The 21,694-nt window shown below is 42.1% G+C and overlaps 1 protein-coding gene across 3 annotated transcripts in view; it reads left to right on the forward strand.

Moving 5' to 3' along the window:
• The window catches only part of rbbp8l (retinoblastoma binding protein 8-like), a 127,025-nt gene extending 108,966 nt beyond the window's left edge, over positions 1 to 18,059 (forward strand). For all 3 annotated transcript variants that reach the window (XM_060836106.1, XM_060836105.1, XM_060836107.1), the window contains one exon: positions 17,892 to 18,059. In XM_060836106.1, the coding sequence (XP_060692089.1) occupies positions 17,892 to 17,901 (10 nt within the window). In that variant the 3' untranslated portion in view covers positions 17,902 to 18,059. The remainder of the gene's footprint in view (positions 1 to 17,891) is intronic.
• Positions 18,060 to 21,694: the final 3,635 nt, after the last annotated feature.

Here is a 21,694-nt window from a genome sequence, read left to right on the forward strand (position 1 = left end):
ATAAATCACCCATGCAAGATATACCCCTAGCTGCCCAATGTTTAAATCCTGAGTCTATCATACCCGGTTGAAAACCCGGCATACCCACTAAAGGTGTAAACAAAGATGTTTTGCCAATATTACCTTCCCTCTGCCGAATTGCCCTCCATACTTCAACAGTATTGATGACTATTGGGTTATGGCAATATTCCCTAACTGTCCTCACCTTGACCAAAAACAGCAAACTGGTAAGGGGGCACCTTGCCTGGGAGACTTTGATATCTAGCCATATTGAAAGAGGGTCCCCATAAATCTAATCACTCACGGAGGTCAAAAGCGAGCTTAATTGGTAATTTTTAATGTCCGGAAAGTCTACTCCCACCAATCTGTGAGGCAACTGCAGTTTGGCTAATTTAATGAGGGGCCATTTATGGTGCCAGATAAAGGAGCTGAACCAACCGTTCAGTCTCCTGAGTGTTTGTTTATTGAAAATCAGGGGGAGTATCCGTATAGGGTATAGCAAACAAGGGAGAATATTCATCTTAATAAGCGCTATCCGATCCAACATGAGACTGGAAGTGCCTCCCATCTTTGGAGATCTTGTTTAATTTTTTTCAAATAATTGAGTAAAATTGGCTTTGAACAGCCAGTCCAGAACTGGAATAATGAATATGCCCAAATACACAAAACCCCCTGTGACCACCTAAATGGGAATCTATAGTCACTCTCAAGAGCCAACTCTTTCGTAAGACCACCCATAGGCATAGCCTCTGATTCAGCAAAATTAATCTTATACCCTGAAAAAGCGCCAAACGTGTGAATGCATTGTATCAGGCAAGGTACTGAGACTGCTGGATTTGTCAAGAAAATTAGAACATCGTCTGCATACAGCGAGATCTTATGTAATTTTGACCACACTTCTGGAGCTGATATATTGAGATCCCCACGAATGGCCTCTGCCAATGGTTCAATCACTAATGTAAAAAGTAATGGTGAAAGGGGACAGCCCTGCTGACTGCCCGTAGAAATATTAAAATTGCTTGATCGTACCCCGTTGGTAATGATCACTGTGAGAGATACATTGTAGAGACGTCCCACTTTTTTAACACAGTCTTCCAAACGTGGAATCAGATATGCATCAGTCTTTGTACCTGCATTGGCTTTGCAATAATCCACACATAACCATTGGGTACCATCTGGTTTTGGCACCATTACTATGGGTGAGCTCCAGTCGCTGTAACTCACTTCCATTTTGCCATCTTGGAGCACGCACTCTATCTCCTTCTGAACCTGTGCCAACTTTAGAGGGTTATGCCATCAAGGATGTTGCTTAATCGGAACAGCATCTCCTATCTCTACATCATGCATAATTGGGTTAGTACTTTCCAGCTTATTTCCACATATCTCCCCATGTGATACTAATAACTTTTCCGGATCATTCCAGTTTTCTGAAAGGTAACTCAATAATTTATCCCAGTTTTTGACAACTCCCACATTGTCCAATTTATTTTGAAGAATGTCCAATTCAGAATCCTCTGAATTTGATTTTTCCCTCTGTGTTGTAACCAATAACACAGTGTCCTTTGGTTTTGCTTCCCTGTCAAAAATCCTTTTGAGCATGTTCACATGACACACACTGAGATTTCTTTCTGTCTGGAGTCCTTATGAAATAGTTCAGCTCATTCAATTTCCTATCGACCTGATAAGGTGCACAGAACCTTACTTTTAAAGGTTCACCTCTCACTGGAAGTAACACGAGCACCTTACCTCCGATAGCAGAGTTGTGAGTTTTGATTTCTTGTCTGTTTCCTGTTCCACTGTATGCTGTGATACTTCTAACTGCTGACGAGCCATCTCCCCCGCTCTATTTAATCATTCTCAAAAATTTGACCACATAGTATAAATATGTGGTCTGTGAATTATGACTTACCAATTTCTCCTTAATCAATTTTAGGGGTCCTCTCACTTCATGCCCAAAAACTAATTCAAATGGATTGAACTTGGTTGATTCATTTGGTGCATCATTGATCGCAATAAGCACAAATGGAATTCCCTTATCCCAATCATCTGGATAGTCTTGACGATAAAGACCTCAACATGGTCTTTAATGTCTGATGCCATCTTTCTAGCACTCCCTGTGATTCTGGATGGTATGCAATAGATTTGAATTGTTATATTCCTAAGCAGTCCAAAACTTCTTTGAATAATTGTGATGTGAAGTTTGACCCTTGATCTGATTGTATCTCTGTAGGTAGTCTATATCTAGTGAAAAATTTGAGTAATTTCTCTACAATCATTTTAGCTGTGACATTGCATAATGGAACGACCTCTGGAAACATATCCATTATTGTTAACAAATACTGATTTCCACATTTTGTTTGCGGCAGGGGTCCTATCCAATCAATTAAGACTCTTGTAAAAGATTCTTCAAATGCAGGAGTAGGTATTAAAAGTGTGAGTTTTATTACTGCCTGTGGTTATCCAATTATCTGACATGTATGACATGTCTGGTGAAATTCAACTACATCCTTGTGCAGTCAAGGCCTGCAAAAATGTTTTCGTATTCTAGCTTGAGTTTTTCTCACTCCTCAATGGTAGAATATGCACCAATCGCAACACCTCCTTTCTATAATCCACTGGCAATACAACTTGATGAATTCTGCCCATTTCTCATCTGCCTGAATATGTGATGGTCTCATTCAGACATCATTTTTAAGATAATGACATTCAGGGATACATCCACATTCTTTTTCTGTGTATGCCTTTTGATACAATTGTTTTAAATTTCAACTTTTTGCTGTAACTCAGTTAATTTATCTGAGCTCAAGATTCTACATTGTCATCTTTCTGCTCCTGGTTTGTCTCCACCATCTGATCAAACAGGATCTCTGCTAATTCCATTTCACCTTCCTTATCTGTACTCTTTGATCGCTCCTGTTTCAAATGGTGACTTTGTGACATCGTTACCACACAATCTCGAAAAATCCCAGGATATGTAACCTGTAATAGTTCAGTTGCCTGAGTTTCCACTGGCTTTTCAACCACAGGAGGCAGCACTCCTACCTGTGAACCAGCTACATCAGTAGTGAGGACAAATTATATTGCTGGAGCTGAGAGTTTGTCCAGTAGTCCTACCATGAATTCTGTATTCGTCACTGGACACTGTAACCTCACTCTACATAATTGAGCACTTTTTGTCTCACCATGAATTCTTGTTATTAACATCTATTCTGGCAAAAGTCCTTCAGAAGTACATACTCCCCATCTTTCAACATCACAGATAGAAAGGATCCTGTATCTTTTAATATTGTAACCTCTGTACCTGCTGTTCCTGCCCAATGCGAGTAAACTTTACCTTTGCAGGTTTAATAAGATCTGGCACTTCCTCCCTAACCAATCTCCGACCAGGTTATACATTCTCATGCAGCTTTTTAGACTCCACTATGCTTTCCGTCACTCCAACAAAATTCACTGGCTTGTCCCGTTTTCCCACATCTGACATCCCAGTGATTTTCCTAACCCACCAACACTGTGATTTCCATGTGGCCTATTTTATTGCAGTGAAAACACCAGAACTTTTTAACTTCTCTTTCCCTTTCAAGGGTTTCCTTTTTACCCTGTGGTAAGTTGTGCTTGCAATCCTTACCGATATCTACCTTTCCCTTTCCAAGCAAAGATTTCTCTTTTCCCCAATTTCTATCCCTCACGGATTGAAATTGTTTTGGAAGTCAAACTTTGATTTTTGGACCAACGCAAAATCATCAGCCATTTCAACTTCTAATCTTGCCGTTTTAACCCTCTGCTCTTCCACATCAATTCTCACTACTTCAGGAAATAAATTTCTTCACCTCCTCATACGCCCCATAGTGATGATAGTGATCAAAATACCTCACTAGCTCTACCTGCAAGTTTTGTTTGGATCACAAAAGCTACATACTCATTGGCCACTGCATTTATTTAACCACCTTTTCAAATGAGATGAAGAGGGCTTCCACATCCTTTTCATCAAATTTAGGCAATGCTTAATATACTTAAACAGTTCCTCACCAGGCCTTTGGCTACCATGGGTTTGCTCACTCTCTTCCTCACTAAGCTTACATTCAACCTTCATCTCCATGCCTCTAAGCTGATTTTACTGTCTGAATGTCAATTTCTGAAGTCCAAACTCCCTTTCTTCCTTTCCTCTCCTTTTCACTCTCTTCTCTCTCTTTCTCTCTCTGCTCTCTCTTCCTCTCTCTTTTTCTTTTTGCTCTGCTGAAGTGATCCATTCTTTTTCTCTTTCCTCTGCTTTTAATCGTAATTCAAACTGTTCCATTTCTGTTGCCCTCCACTTGTCTTTTGCCTCGAACTCAAGCTGTTTCATTTTCAATTGAATTTTAGCCATCTTCAAAGATTCTGATTGCTTTTCCAGCGTATTTAAGTACTGAGCTATTGCTGTAATTATCTCTCCTTTCCTCAGGGAGGGAGGCAGTTCCAGCTTGTCTGATAATTCCAGCAGCTTGGCCTTGATCACCTTTCGCAAAACCCAAAAGGTCACTTCTTCCACCCCGAGAAAACTCTTGGTGACTCAAAGAGGCATTGCTCTCCCAAACATTGTTTAAACCAACCAAATTCAACACCCAGAACAGCTACCACTCAGTGCCATTGAGTCCAACAACCTTAATCCCAATCTGGAACTAAACAACAAATCCCGCAAAGAGCCCCCAATCTGGTAAGGACCAGGCCAGACTTTCTCAAAATATTTCCAGAAAATAGCCCAGACCCTAACTTTGCTAGTTGTTTTAAGAAGGTGGAATGCAGATATTCCAGGAGAGATGCAGCTGGTCAAACCACTTAATTTTAAACAAAACAATTTACTTACAAAGTAACCGTATGTAACATAAACAAAAGAGAACAGAATACCAAACGACGTAGCCTATCCAAAAGCCCAACAGATTATCCAACTTTAATAATGCTGTTCCCAATACTTGCGACAATCCCCGTAAACACCCCTTGGCACAAAAGGTAAAATTAAACCCAAGGTTTCACAGGAGATATGTCACAGAGAGAGAGAGAGAGAGAGAGAGGATCATCATGGACCTGCTTCTTTGGGCCCAGCAGCTTCAAACACTGCCTGACTGCTTTCAGTGAATAGCCAGACTGCTAAAAACCAAATCAAACCAGAGAAACGCTGAGCTGGGAGAACTGGCCACTCCCCTTTCATTGTAGAAGTGTATTTTTTTAACTTGAAAGCCTTTTGTCTCAGGCAGTATCTGTTAGCTATTATCAAACTGGCCCTAAAACCCATCCAAGCCCAGACGTTTTGCAACCCGTGTTTTTACGAGCTCTTGAGAGAAAAAAAACCAAGGACAACATAACCTTGTTAGAGGTGCAGCATCATCACAGGAGCACCATCTGTGAGCCTGGCTTTTCACATCTCGCTTTCTTAACTTCACTAACTGTCACTGCTCTCCACCGCCATACCCAGGGCAGCACACTCTTCTCACCTCACTCTTTCATGTTCTCAACCTCATCCTCTGTCGCAGTCCTCCAACTCTCCCCCAATTCCTCCAAACATTCCATGCCCCTGACCCCACACTGTAAATCCACAGACCTTTACCAGTCCTAAGCCTCTTTGTAAGAATCCATTCTCTTCCACTTTGTGCCATGGAGAGAAAGTAGGGAAGTCAATGACCTCCTACATACTGTCCACAGCTGCACACCAATTTGAAATAATGGTAAACCAGGTGCCACAAAGTTCTCATGTACCACTGACTTAATCTTAAAGGTGGGACTCAATTGAAAATTATTTCACATTGCTAAATATTCATTACATGGAACTGTATCAAATGTACAAACGCATTACAGACCAGTGCAATTTTCAACATCACCCATACTAGCCACGCATGATGAGGAGCAATTTCAGCAGCAAAAGGAGACCCTGTCATGCCTGTGTAGAGGCGAAAGTGAGGCTGCAGATGCTGGAGATCAAAGTCAAGATTAGAGGGTGCTGGAAAAGCACAGCAGGTCAGGCAGCATCTGAGGAGCAGGAAAATTGACGTTTCGGGCAGGAGCCCTGGGTTCTTACCCGAAACGTCGATTTTCCTGCTCCTCGGATGCTGCCTGACCTGCTGTGTGTTTCCAGAACCACTCTAATCTTGACCCATGCCTGTGAAGAGTTGATTTGAACATCAGCATCAGAGAGACCAACACCACTGTCCAGGATGGTGTCAGACTGCTATCTATCAGCAATGGCAGTGTGAGACAGGAACTTCTTGATTAGAGTTCATACTCAATATACATAAAGTCTGGTTTAAGATTTGTAGCTCGGGTGTCCGTTGTTGTGGTTCTGTTCACCGAGCTGGAAGTTTTTGCTGCAAATGTTTCGTTCCCTGGCTAGGGAACATCATCAGTGCTATTGGAGCCTCCTGTGAAGCGCTGCTTTGATGTTTCTTCCGGTATTTATAGTGGTTTGTTCTTGCCGCTTCCGGGTGTCAGTTTCAGCTGTAGTAGTTTGTATGTGGGGTCCAGGTCGATGTGTCTGTTGATGGATGTTCTTGCCGCTTCCGGGTGTCAGTTTCAGCTGTAGTGGTTTGTATATGGGGTCCAGGTCCATGTGTCTGTTAATGGAGTTTGTGGATGAATGCCATGCCTCTAGGAATTCCCTGGCTGTTCTCTGTCTAGCTTGTCCTATGATGGTAGTGTTTTCCCAGTCAAATTCATGTTCCTGGTTGTCTGAGTGTGTGGCTACTAGGGATAGCTGGTCGTGTCGTTTTGTGGCTAGCTGATGTTCGTGGATGCGGATTGTTAGCTGTCTTCCTGTTTGTCCTATATAGTGTTTTGTGCAGTCCTTGCATGGAATTTTGTAAACTACGTTAGTTTGGCTCGTGCTGGCTATTGGGTCCTTTGTTCTAGTGAGTTGTTGTCTTGAGTGTGGAAGTTGGCTTGTGTGCTGTTATGAGTCCTAAGGGTCGCAGTAGTCTGGCTGTCAGTTCTGAGACACTCCTGATGTACGGTAGTGTGGCTAGTCCTTTTGGTTGTGGCATGTCCTCGTTCCGTGGTCTATCTCATAGGCATCTGGTGATAAAGTTGCTTGGGTATCCGTTTTTGGCGAATACCTCGTATAGGTGTTTCTCTTCCTCTTTTCGCAGTTCTGGTGTACTGCAGTGTGTTGTGGCTGTTTTGAATAGTGTCCTGATGCAGCTTCGTTTGTGTGTGTTGGGGTGGTTACTTTCATAGTTTAGGACTTGGTCTGTGTGTGTTGGTTTCCTGTGTACCCTTGTAGTGAATTCTCCGTTGGGTGTTCTCTCTACTAACACATCTCGGAATGGGAGTTGGCTATCCTTTTCCTCTTCTCTCGTGAATCGTATTCCTGTGAGTGTGGCGTTGATGATTCGGTATGTTTTTTCTATTTCTGTGTTTTTGATGATTACAAAGGTGTCATCGACGTATCTGATCCAGAGTTTGGGTTGGATTTGTGGTAGGGCTGTATGTTCTAACCTTTGCATAACTGCCTCTGCTATGAGTCCCGAGATTGGTGATCCCATGGGTGTTCCGTTGATTTGTTCGTATATCTGATTGTTGAATGTAAAGTGTGTGGTGAGGCACAGGTCTAGTAGTTTAAGTATGCCGTCCTTGTTGATAGGTTCGGCCTCCTGTGTTCTGTTATGTATGTCCAGTAGGTTGGCTATTGTTTCTCTGGCTAGGGTTTTGTCAATTGATGTGAACAGTGCCGTCACGTCGAATGATACCATGGTTTCTTCTTTGTCTATGTGTGTATTCCTGATGATGTCCAAGAAATCCTGTGTTGATTGTATGGAGTGTTTGGATCCGCTGACTAGGTGTTTCAGTTTTTGTTGTAGTTCTTTGGCCAGTTTGTATGCTGGTGTCCCTGGTAGTGATACTATGGGTCTGAGTGGGATGTCTGGTTTGTGTGACACAAGGTACACAAACAGGAAGACAGCTAACAATCCGCATCCACGAACATCAGCTAGCCACAAAACGACACGACCAGCTATCCCTAGTAGCCATACACTCAGACAACCAGGAACATGAATTTGACTGGGAAAACACTACCATCATAGGACAAGCCAGACAGAGAACAGCCAGGGAATTCCTAGAGGCATGGCACTCATCCACAAACTCCATTAACAGACACATGGACCTGGACCCCATATACAAACCACTGCAGCTGAAACTGACACCCGGAAGCGGCAAGAACAAACCACTATAAATACCGGAAGAAACATCAAAGCAGCGCTTTACAGGAGGCTCCAATAGCACTGATGATGTTCCCTAGCCAGGGAACGAAACGTTTGCAGCAAAAACCTTCCAGCTCGGCGAACAGAACCACATCAATATACATATTGCTGCAGCTGTTATGCCTAAGCTGAGTTAAGTGTTGAGCAACAGCAACTTGACTGAGAACAGTTTGCGAGGACGATGTGTACTAGAAAGGTGAAGAGAATTGACAGTTTCCACCTTATCTGTTTCAGACTATTTTTAGCATCTTGTGGGAAGACAAGTAATGGAGTGTGCTAATTCCTGAATAACTCAATTATAAACTAACAATATTGTAACTCAGCCACAACCACCACAGCAATGACAGTTGTATACCCAAAGATCCATTGTTTGATGACCTGGCCACTGGGCCATGACATCTTGATGACTTGCAAGTCCTGGGCCTCCTCCACTGCCAAATCCAAGCCATACAATGTCTGGAGGAAGAACACGCCATCTTCTAACTTGGGGCCCTCCAACCACACAATTTCACCAGTTTCCTCATCTCCCCTCCCCCCACCTCATCCCATATCCAACTCTCCAACTTGGCACCACCCTCTTGAACTGTCCCACCGTCAATATTCTTTTCCACCTATCCACTCTTCTCTCCCCTCCAACCTATCACCCCCCCCCCATCTCCATCTACCTATCGCCTTCCCAGCTACCTCACCCCCAGCCCCACCCTCACCCTCCTATTTATCTCTAAGCTCCCCTTCCTCCCTCCACATTCCTGCTGAAAAGCTAATGCCTGAAACATTGACTCTCCTGCTCGTCAGATGCTGCCTGACCTGCTGTGCTTTTCCAGCACTACTCTTTTCAATGCTGATCTCCAGCATCTGCAGTCCCCACTTTCTCCATGACCTCTTGATGGTCCATTCCTCCACTACAAGGAAATTGTGAAGATATCAAAATAAATCAAAGGACTGCTGGATGTTGGAGATCTGAAACAAAAACAGAGAGTGCTTGTAAACACCACAGGTCTGGCACCGTGCGGAGAGAGAAAAACAGCGTTAACTTTAAGGCTAATGACCCTTTGTCAGCGAACAGGCTCAAGAGACTGAATGGCTTTCTCTTGTTTGGAAAAGATAAAGAGCCACTGGACTCTAAATATTGTCGCTGTTTTTCTCTCTACAAATGTCCCTGGACCTGCTAAGTTCCTCCAGGACATTCTGTTTTTGTGTGAAGGTAGCAAGCATTGACACTGACAATTGGCAGACAGTCACCGACAGCTGTGACTTCTAAAAGCTGACGGTTTGGAGGAAAATTAAAAGAGGCAAGAAGGAAGGAAAAGCTCAGCTGACCCTGACAGGCCGATTGGCCATGTTAAATTGTCTGTAGTGACAAGGGATGTGCGGGCTAGGTAGATGTGTCATGGGTAATGTGGGATTATGGGAATAGAGTAAACTGGCTAGGCTGCTCTTTGGAGGGTTGGTGTAGCCTTGGGCTGAATTGCCTCCTTCTGCACTATAGGAATTCTATGATTCTGTGATTGTAAATAGGGGCCCACAAACCCTTTCCCATTTCTGGCATCTTTAACAGCAAATGCAGAAATGATTGCCATATCAAGAGTAGCACTCCTGAACCACAGCAGGTAGTGATGTACACAAGGTGGACTGGCACAGTACAAACTGTTGTGCTATGACACAGCAGCTGACATCATGTGAATAGAAGGTATCATTTTTGGAATATGGTTAAGATGCTTCATGAATTCCATTGGATAAGTAACAGCTGAGTTGCACAAACCAGAAAATTGCAGGGTCAATCAAGGTGACTGATGAACTTACTCATGATTTGGAGATGCTGGTGTTGGACTGGGGTGTACAAAGTTAAAAATCACAAAACATCAGGTTATAGTCCAACAGGTTTAATTGGAAGCACACTAGCTTTCGGAGTGACTATCACCTGATGAAGGAGCATCGCTCCGAAAGCTAGTGTGCTTCCCATTAAACCTGTTGGACTATAACCTGGTGTTGTATGATTTTTAACGATGAAATTACTCATCGCCACTAGGGTGCAGGAAAGTACTACAATTGGCTTCAATCTCTTGTATTAGGACGTAGAGGTGCCAGTGTTGGACTGGGGTGGGAAAGTTAAAAATCGAGCAACACCAGGTTATAGTCCAACAGGTTTATTTGGAAGTACAAGCTTTCAGAGCGCTGCTCCTTCATCAGGTAGCTAGTGGGGCAGTATCATAGGGCACAGAATTTATAATAAAAAATCAAAGTGTCATAAAACTGATGTGATGTGTTGAACATACCTAGATTGCTGTTCAGTCTTTAATCACTTAGAATGGGGGTGCAGGTTTCAATTCATTAATATGTAATTTCCAGAACTTCTTTGAAGTCATATTCCTGAGATAATTTAAGGTTCATAAAAGAAAAGGTGACTACTCAGCTCAGACAATGCATTAAAGGACTATAACCTGGCGTTGTGTGATTTTTTACTTTGGAATTGCATGACCAAATACAGCTGGATCTTCTGCTGTTGATTACTGCCCTCTGCCGGCAGTATGATCTACAGGAGATGACATGCTAATGAATGGGCTTGGATGTGATGGTCTGTATTGAGAAAGTACTCTCCAATGAGTTCACAATGAATAACAGTCATCTGGCAAGCTAGCAGACAGTTCCAGCAATACAGAATGTGTAAGAATTTGGGGAGGACAGTGCAGAAATGAAAGGGATTTTGAAAAGGTCATGGAGTGAGAAGGCAGGGACCACATGAAGTTCGAGGCTGAGTGGTGAGCTTATAGAGGTTTATAAAATTATGAGGGGCATGGATAGAATAAATAGCCAAGATATTTTACTCAGTGGAGGATGGTCACCCAAGATCGAATGCTCTGGACTATTGAAGTGTTCTCCGACTGGGAGGGAACACTCCTGTCTGTTGGTTGTTGTGCAGTGTCCATTCATCCGTTGTCATAGCCTCTGCTCGGTCTCGTCAATGTACCATGCCGCTGGGCATCCTTGCCTATAGTGTATGAGATAGACAATGTTGGCTGAGTTGCAAGAGTACCTGCCATGTACATGGTGGGAGGTGTCCCCACGCTTAATGGCGGTATCCGTGTCAACACTCTGACACATCTCGCTGCATCTAGTGTGACTAGGTTGTATGACGTTGTCCTGAGAGCCGGGAAGTTTGCTACTAACGATGATCTGTTTGAGGTTTGGTGGTTGTTTAAAAGCAAGAAATGGAGGCATGGGGAAGTCCTCACTCTCAGCCTGCACTCAGGATACAGCAATACAGTTATGACACACTGTAAACAGGCAAGGCAACAAAACTACACCACGTACATGCACACCAAGAGCAAGAAACTGGAGAAACTTGGCATCACAACCAGCAGTAGCCAAGTCCACCCTGGCACCACAGTGGAAAATGTTATCACCATGGGGAAGTCGATTGTTAACTTCTTGGACTCAACTGGAAGAGATTGAGGTTCTTAGCGGGGATCTCCGTTCCTGCCCCACCACCAAAATGGAGCCCATGGGTCTTCCATCAGACATAGAGGAATTCATCAGACAAATGAGACTCTGGGAATTCTTTCAAGATGCCAGCAGTGATCCCAATGTGCCCACCAAGGAACCGGACCAGTCATCACAGTGATCGGTAGAGGAGCAACCAAAGGAAGAGTCAACTTGGACCCCACCAGAGGGCCGCTTCCCTGGGCTGGACACGTGTGCTTAAACCTTCAGGAAACATTTAAATGCTAATACACACGATATAAATATATACTACATAAATTCTAATTAGAAATATATAATTAGAAATAATATAGATTCATCAGCCGTACCCACAAGGTAGAGCAAACCATCACCCGATCACAATGCAATGCCATCTAGGCTCTCAAAACCAATTACAATATTGTCATCAAACCAGCAGATAAGAAGGAGCCATTGTCGTTCAGAATAGAACAGATCACTGCAAGGAAGTGTACCGACAACTGAACAACCAGGAATACTACAGGCAATTACCAGTCAATCCGACCAAAGAGCACACCCATGAACTAAACACATTGATCAGGACTTTGTATCCAGTCCTTCAGAGTTCCATACATGCCCTCATCCCACATATTTCTCGTGTAGGCAACTTCTATTGCCTTCCAAAGATACACAAAGCCAACACATCAGCACGTCCCATTGTATCAGGCAATGGGACTCTGTGTGACAACCTCTCAGGCTATGTCAAAGGCATCTTGAAACCCATTGTACAGGGGACCCCCAACTTCACTACTGACTTCTTACAGAAATTCAGCACACACGGATCAGTCGAACCGGGAACTTTCCTCGTCAAAATGGATGTTTCAGTACTCTACACCAGCATCCTCACAATGACAGCCTCACAGCAACAGCCTTAGGACTCAACACCAATAACAGCCTATCTCCACCCACCACCTTACAACTCATCCACTTTATCCTTGACCACATTTTCACCTTTGACAACCAGTTCTTCATCCAGACACACGGAACAGCCTTGGGGACCAAATTTGCCATCATTTTCATGCACAGTTTCAAACAAGACTTCTTCTGTACACAGGATCTCCAACCAAAACTATACACCAGATATATTAACAACATTTTCTTCCTCTGGACCCAGAATGAGGAGTCACTGAAAAACTACACAGGGATATCAATGAGTTTCATCTTACCATCAAACTCACCATGGACTACTCTCTACTATCTCTCATTCTTGGACACATGCATCTCCATTAAGAATGGGCACCTCAGCATCTCACTCTACTGCAAACCCACGGATAACTTCATGATGCTGCACTTCTCCAGCTTCCAACCGAAACGTATTAAACCAACCATGCCCTATGGACAAACCCTACGCATACACAGGATCTGTTCAGATGAGGAGGAACGTGATGAACACCTGAAAGTGCTCAAGGATGCCCTCGTAAGAATGGGATAGGATGCTCAACTCATCGACCGCCAGTTCTGACGTGCCACAGCAAGAAACCATAATAAGACACAAGCTGCAACCGACAGGGTACCCTTCATTGTCCAGTACTTCCCAGGAGCTGAAAACTACGCCATATTCTTCGTGACCAGCAACACATTATCAATGAGGATGAGCACCACACCAAGACCTTCCCCACACCTCCACTTCTCCCCTTTAAACAACCACTAAACCTCAAACAGATCATTGTTCGTAGCAAACTGCCTGGCTTTCAGGATAATACCAGACAACCTTGTCAAGGTAGACGCTGCAAGATGAGTGTCAACACCGACACCACCATTACACATGGGGCACATCCCACCATGTATGTGGCAAGTTTTCATGCAATTCAGCCAACGTTGTCTATCTCATACGCTGCAGGCATGGATGACCGGAGGCATGGTGCATTGGTGAGACTGAGCAGAGGCTACGACAACGGAATGGACACCGCACAACAATCAACAGACAGGAGTGTTCCCTCCCAGTTGGAGAACACTTCAGCGGTCCGGGACATTCGACCTTGGACATTCAGTGACTATCCTCCAAGGCGGACTTCAGGACAATGCAAAGTGGCTGAGCAGACGCTGATAGCCAAGTGCGGTACCCATAGGGATGGCCTCAACCAGGACCTTGGGTTCATGTCATAGTACAGGTGAACCCACTGCACTAAAGACACACACACACACCGACATTCTTCGACAGGAACACTCACGCTCAGATACACTCTGATATACACTCCCATACTCTCACGTGCACACGCACTCTCTCACAGACTTGTACTCCTTTACACTCACACTCACACTCACACATATATACACACTCTCTCACAGACACATATAGATTTATGGGGTGAATTTGTAATTGCAGGATTTGCTCAAAAACTGCATGAGTCCATGTAAGATTCTGTATATCTGTTTTTAGATTAGAATCAGTCTGAATATTGTGGCACAGTCTCGCACAGGGCACCTCACACCTCAAATGCATTATTTGAGCCAACAGACACCAATTGCTTAAGTTCGCTTGAGAATGTAACTTCAAGAAAGTTCTGCAATTTATATATGAAAGAACTGAAACCAGTATGTTTATTCTAAAAGATGAGAGACTTATCAAACAATACAGATCTTTTTTAATATATAATTTCAGTTACATCACACTGTAAACTTCTGCTATAAATTCTGTGTCTTACAATCTTATGCTCCACGACCACCTGATGAAGGAGTAGCACTCCGAAAGCTAGTGTTTCCAAATAAACCTGTTGTACTATAACCTGGTGCTGTGTGATTTTTAACTTTGAAAACTTTGGATATTCTGACATGCTGAACTGGGTAGCTGCCCAGGAATTGTTCAACAGAAAGACTGTACTCTCGGTACTGTACAGAAGGACTGTACTCTCAGGACTGTACTCTCAGGACTGTGCAGAAGGAGAGTACAGTCCTGAGTTACTGTGCAAGAAATCCGCAATCACTTGCAGTGAGCCTTCCATCTCCCTTTTGGAGCCCAGATTACCCTTCCTGCTGACACAGCCTGACTGCACCCTGACGTAATGTCCCCTTCCCATTCAAACCCTACTACCTCCTGACCCATTTACCCATGCACTCATCTATCCAGCGACCACTCCACTCATCTGTCACCTTCTACTTTGCCATGCTAGCCACTCACCACTCTACAAATCTGCCAAACTACCACACTCTCCACCTTTCACTTTCTACACTTTACACTGTCTTTGCCTGGCACCTTTCCCTCCTGTATGCTATGCACCTGCCACACAACCCACCTACTATCCTTCAAATTTACACACTTACTTCATCCACCAACCCAGACTAACAACCTTCTTATTCATTCATTCATTCATTATTCACACATTAACTAGCATTCACACTGGACAACTTGCCTTTCAATAGCCATTAGTTTGGTCTTCCCAATCGCCCAATGCTCCAATCTTGCAATGAAGCTCTCCATGGGACTGTACACTCTACATTTCTGAAGAAGTTGGCCTTGGAAGACCCAATCTGAAATGCAGAGTAGTATGAGACACAGAAATGTAGAAACTGAGCATTAATCCGATTGTAATCATCACCTTGCTGAAGATCCAAACTTTTTTTTTTGTTTTGAAACCACTGTCATCATTAAAACCCTCATATAATGGACTTTTAAAGTCTTCTTCACATCTTTGTTATCTGTTCCAATGAACTCAACCTTTTACCGTATGTAAGATTAAACTCATACAAAACTCAACTGTGCATTGAACTTTCACCAAGGGTCATTCACCATAGCCCATAAGCTTGCTGACCAGCTTTGGCAACAACTCAAACTAAAAATCCTCATTTGTCTGCATTCAAATTCACCCACAGCCTTGTCCTTGTTTGCAATCTCCAAACCCCAAATTTTTCACCATCTTTGCCTTTCTTCAATTCTACACACTTGCACATTACTATTTTCCATCAACTGACACCATCATGATTGCTTTCAGTTGCTTAGTCCCTAAACACAGGTATTCCCTCCCAAAATCTCTGTCTGCCTCCATATGCCTATCTCCTCCTCCAAGGTCCACCCATCTTAAAACCTACCTTTTAAAATAAGCTTCAGGGTGAACTGCATCATCCCTTTGTGTGGCTGAATCAAAGCTCCAGTGAAGCGCCTTGGAATATTTTACTTTCTCTGTATAAATGCAAATTGGAGTTGATGAGCAGTACCACAGAGTAATATCATAAAAAACCTGACCTTGAGTATCAAACTCTCTGTTTAAATGCCTACAATATTGCTCTATGTTTAGATCATAATCCATGCATTAGGCCTGCTGTAGTTCAGACTGTACCTGAAAATGTTTTGCTGGAAAAGCGCAGCAGCTCAGGCAGCATCCAAGGAGCAGGAGAATCAACGTTTCGGGCATGAGCCCTTCTTCAGGAATGAGGAGAGTGTGCCAAGCAGGCTATGATAAAAGGTAGGGAGGAGGGACGTGGGGGAGGGGCGTTGGATATGCGATAGGTGGAAGGAGGTCAAGGTGAGGGTGATAGGCCGGAGTGGGGTGGGGGCGGAGAGGTCAGGAAGAAGATTGCAGGTTAGGAAGGCGGTGCTGAGTTCGAGGGTTGGGACTGAGACAAGGTGGAGGGGAGGGGAAATGAGGAAACTAGAGAAATCTGAGTTCATCCCTTGTGGTTGGAGGGTTCCTAGGCGGAAGATGAGGCGCTCTTCCTCCAGCCATCGTGTTGCTATGGTCTGGCGATGTAGGAGTCCAAGGACCTGCATGTCCTTGGTGGAGTGGAAGGAGGAGTTGAAGTGTTGAGCCACGGGGTGGTTGGGTTGGTTGGTCCGAGTGTCCCAGAGGTGTTCTCTGAAACGTTCCGCAAGTAGGCGGCCTGTCTCCCCAATATAGAGGAGGCCACATCAGGTGCAGCGGATGCAGTAAATGATGTGTGTGGAGGTGCAGATGAATTTGTGGTGGATATGGAAGGGATGAACTCAGATTTCTCCAGTTTCCTCATTTCCCCTCCTCCCACCTTGTCTCAGTCCCAACCCTCGAACTTATCTCCACCTTCCTAACCTGCAATCTTCTTCCTAACCTCTCCGCGCCCACCCCCACTCCGGCCTATCACCCTCACCTTAACCTCCTTCCACCTATCGCATTTTCAACACCCCTCCCCCAAGTCCCTCCTCTCTACCTTTTATCTTAGCCTGTTTGGCACACTCTCATCATTCCTGAAGAAGGGCTCATGCCCGAAATGTTGACTCTCCTGTTCCTTGGATGCTGCCTGACCTGCTGCGCTTTCCCAGCAACACGTTTTCAGCTCTAATCTCCAGCATCCGCAGTCCTCACTTTCTCCTAGTAGTTCAGACTGTAGCCTCTCCATGAATACCATCCACTTACTGCAGTGTAGTTTACACTGGCTCAGTCAACCTCCACGACCTGTTACTCTTTGAGGAGGTGGGCAAAGTTTCCAGGTTAATTTCTTTATTTGACACAGTCCAGTTCCATATCATTCCAACTGTTTAGACTGTAATCGTCAATGTTCTAATGGCAGCTAAACCAAGAGGGAATAATCTCCAATAACCACATTGTTTTAGCACCTCTGGTGTTCCTAATTAGAGAAGGCAGAAAAGCAATGAAACTTCGAGCCCAATTTCATTGTTGCAAAAGCTGCTGGATCTTCCCCAACAGGATAGTATCTCTGGGTCACACCATGCAAAGTGTCTTTATCCCAGGTGGTGCATCACTCCTATTTTTAAAAATTGGTATTTTTGATTCTTATAAATGTGAAGAGCCTGTGTTATGTGGTAGAACATAGCCATGCAGGACTCTACCTTTTACTTCTTGGTCTTAAGTTTAAATGTAGTGTTGACAGTGCTTTAAATTGAAATAAACTTCCTGTTATTTTAATGAAGACATTCACCAAAACATTAGTGGGCAGAACTTCACACAAATATTTTCTGGTCCGTTAGTAACTTTGGACAGCATCACTTCAATCCAGTAATTGGAAGCGAATGGAAGGGGCTCTGTTCCACATCTGGTTCCTGTAGCACACATGGTTCTTACCAAGACTGGTGCAAAATTGGACATTTTTTCAAGCAAATTTATCCAAAAATCTGAGACTTTTAACAGATTTAATTTAAGTATAATGGTTGGTAAAACTTACTGTTTCTATGTATTAATTGTTTGTGGATTTTATCTGCCAGAATACCAAGCTATTGTGTTGACAATATATCTTTTACTTTTGCAGTTCAAACTAAGAAGGAAATTTATTGCAAAGACTACAAAGCATTAGAACTGAAGATTGAAGATTCTCTGTGAGCAGAAATATTTACATGCCATTGTTAAGCTCTGGTTCAATAACAAAATTCTAACTTTTTTCTGATCAACATTCTACTGGATCATTAACTGGTTTAGCATTGAAAGCTTATATTAAAATGTAGAAATTAGCTTTGTTTTTCAGAATCAGATGTGTTACATATCAGAATTTAGACTGAATTTAAAAGTCACATGGGCCAAAATAACAATAATCTGGACACTTGTTGATCTGGTTCTTGGTTTCAAAGAAATCTGCCATTTCTAACAGGTACTTTCTTGTTGAGCTAAAGAATTGCTGAAGAAATAGAGTACTTCAATTTCCTGATAAAGTCTTTACAGTCTAGGTACAGAGTAAGACCTTCGCTACCCCAATATTATTTCTTAACCATAACCTTTAAAAGTTCCTGCTGTCATTCATTCTTCCATTCCTGCTACCAGCTTTTCCTACATCCTCTCTAAATGAGATTACTTACGTAACATCAAATTCATAGGGCATAAGCTCTGCATGCTAAGACAGGGAAACAGAAGTGAAACAGACATTCCTTTCACATAGACATCTTATAAATAACAGAAGGACGTCCACTAAAGACTATCAATCACTCATATAGAAGTCTTATTTTACTTGCGGATTCTTCCTTGTCTTGAATCTTTCAGATGTGTCATCTCTATTGACATGAACAGTTGAGAAAACCCCTTTTAGATACTACCCTGATTTTTCTTGATTGCAAATGGAAACTCTTCACTGCTACTATTTTACTCCCAAGCAGAATAGCCTAAGCTTATGTGTCTGTGCTTTATCACACACTGTTATAATACTTAAGTACACTACATCATTCTGTCAATAGTTACATGACTTATTCAGCTCTACCTACATTCCTCTCAATCTCTGACTTACTCTGGTCAGAATACTGAAAGTATCGGAATTTGTCTCAGGATATGTAGCTGCAAAACTCATTGTAATTTTTCAAAGAATACAATGCTGGCATTGTACCTTTCACTGGTGGATATTCATTGGAGAAGGTCCCATTTAATGGGTGAGGCTTGATCAGAAATAGAAAGTAAAAAAATACTTCACAAGTATTTCATTTTCATTGACTTTTTTGATCCTAGACTTTACTAAGATGCTGATGTTTTTAAAAGCTACTTTCAATTTTGTAACATTTCAAAAGCAAACAGGAGAGTCACGGTATAAATGAGACAATTTTTCCTTTGGCCAACAGAAGGATTAGTACTATCATTTCCTGGTATAATATGTGGATTAAAGTGCAGCCAGGCCTAACCTCAGAGTAAACATACCTGAGTCATGCTGGAAACAGTAGCCATTTTTCACATGTTTCTAAAGATTGGACAGTGAATCAGCAAAACTACTCTGAGATTGGTATTCAGTCCATAGACCCAAACTGGTCTATGGTGCTCAGTCCATAGACCCAAACACTGGAATTTGGTGGCAAAGCGTACCTTAAAAGCCAATAGAAATGCAGCTTTTAAATTAATTCTAAACTAACAAGGCATCTGGTTTAGGCTGTTGCACTTCAAAAGAGAACTTACAAGGAGATAAAGACAGTAAAGCTTTCTTTGTGTGAGTTTTGGGCTGTTAAAGATACATTTGAAGAATTAGCTGCGGTATTTACTCCAGTTAGATAACATCTAGGTTAAAATGCCTAGTACCGATTGGAATTTCTCCAATTTAGTTATAAATGGTGAGAGATCTACTTCTAGGTGCTTAATGTAAATTATTTAAGTCTGCAGATGAAAATAGCAAAGAATCAACTTGGAGTCATTATCAATTCAAACTTTTAAAGCACATTCTGTGAAGCCAAATAGTTTTATTCCTGAGATGCTGCCTGGCCTGCTGTGCTTTGACCAGCAACACATTTGCAGCTGTGATCTCCAGCATCTGCAGACCTCATTTTTACTTACAGCTGGAGGACAATATCTACTTTGCCTGCTTCATATATCCAGTTTGAAATACTATGCAATCTCATGTACATAATTTTATTCATCACACTTTTCATAAAACAAATAAAAAATTGATTTCTGTAGATTTAACATCAAAGCAATTAACTCACCTTTATGGATAACAACAAAGCACAATACTGATTAAAACTAGGAAGCTTGAATTAAACTCATCTTCAAGTGTTTAGAAGAAACATCAGCCATATAAGATAAGCATTCAGAGTCAGGGCACCAATCAGCAATTTACTATTATCCAGCAAGTTTCGTCAGAGAGATAGTCTGTGGTTCACCATCCAGTTTTGAACAGTCCCATGTGTGAATTGTAATAATAATAATCAATGATTGGGTAGGGACCAATGGGAAGCTACTCAAAGTGCACCTATCCAGATACTGATTTTCTGACCTGCTGTCATTGCACAATGTACATTGTCTGTACAAACAATAAAATCATCCGTATGCCAGAAATTGCTTCATGGTTGTGGATTAATTGAACTTTATACTAACTATTGACATCACAGTATTTTCACTGTACAAAATGTTGAAATAAATAATGTCATGCAGATGAATGCAATATTCTAAAAGTGCAACTTACCAACAACTTCTAGCCCCTACAGTCTAAATAGTATATTCAATTTAACTGTGTATTTGTAAATAATCTGTAGACAGTGTGCTACTTTGGGAATGTGGACAAACATTTATATTTATCTTAAGATAAACTTCAGCAAGTTTCATTTCCTGCATCTTTTAATGTGTTTATGTAAAATTCCTTGTGTGCTCTTTAACACAGCCTATTTAAATTAGTTAAGGGCAATATCATCATGCAAAGCAATGAGAGAGTACAACACATTAAGCCCCATATTTGTTATAAAAGTAAATGTCCATGCTTTGAGTATTAACTTGTTTTGGGCAGGAATTAAATGATATAAAATAAAATGTCAAAATGTGATCTAAATTCTTTTAAAGGATCTCATTCATGAAATCTTGTTTTCATAAAGATGATCAGAAAGGCAGGCATGTTGTCTAATACTGAACTCCTATGTGAACTAATTCTAAAACTGTAAATCTTTAGGTTATCACTGTTATTGAAAGTGTTGCCTTTTCACACTGCTATCTGTTATAATTTTTCAGCAGCTAAGTCAGAAATTGTAAAGAGATGCAAATGGTGTAACTGGGTAAATTGTATTCTACTGCACTATGACAGAATGTATTTGCATTGCATTTGCTGCAATGGAACTGAATCTTTTTTATACTCATTATGAAGAGCAAGCACCTATGTTAAACTAATAGCAGAGTTGTTCATTTTTTATTATTTCTTAGGTAACCAGCCTGTCACACCAGTTCACTAGAGAGATATTGCAGGGCATGTAACTTAAAAATGTGAAAAACGTTGCTGAATAAACTTGTTCAGTATAAATAATGATGTCTTCCAGAAAGCTCTGGGCACTCTGTTTTTATTTAATATTTGGACACCAGCCTTTCTCTCCTCTTAGAACCAAAGAAAAACAACTTTCATTATGAGTCCAATACAAAAGCTCACCTTCTCAAATCTCCCTACTGTTCTATAAATATATAGGCTTGTGGATGAGATTTCCTCACACTGTAAATGTTAACCTGAATGATAGTGTTGTGCTAAAGCACTGAGCAAAGATTAGACACATTCCTATGGGAAAAGGAAATGACGGGATCATGCTGCAATAGAGTATCAAAGTCAGGGAGTGGATTGGATGCCTGCCATGTTGGATTAAGATTGTGCATAATGTAAAGTCGTGAATAAGAATT

This window comes from Hemiscyllium ocellatum, chromosome 15 (genome assembly GCF_020745735.1).
Source record: "Hemiscyllium ocellatum isolate sHemOce1 chromosome 15, sHemOce1.pat.X.cur, whole genome shotgun sequence".
In the NCBI taxonomy this organism is placed as follows: domain Eukaryota; kingdom Metazoa; phylum Chordata; class Chondrichthyes; order Orectolobiformes; family Hemiscylliidae; genus Hemiscyllium; species Hemiscyllium ocellatum.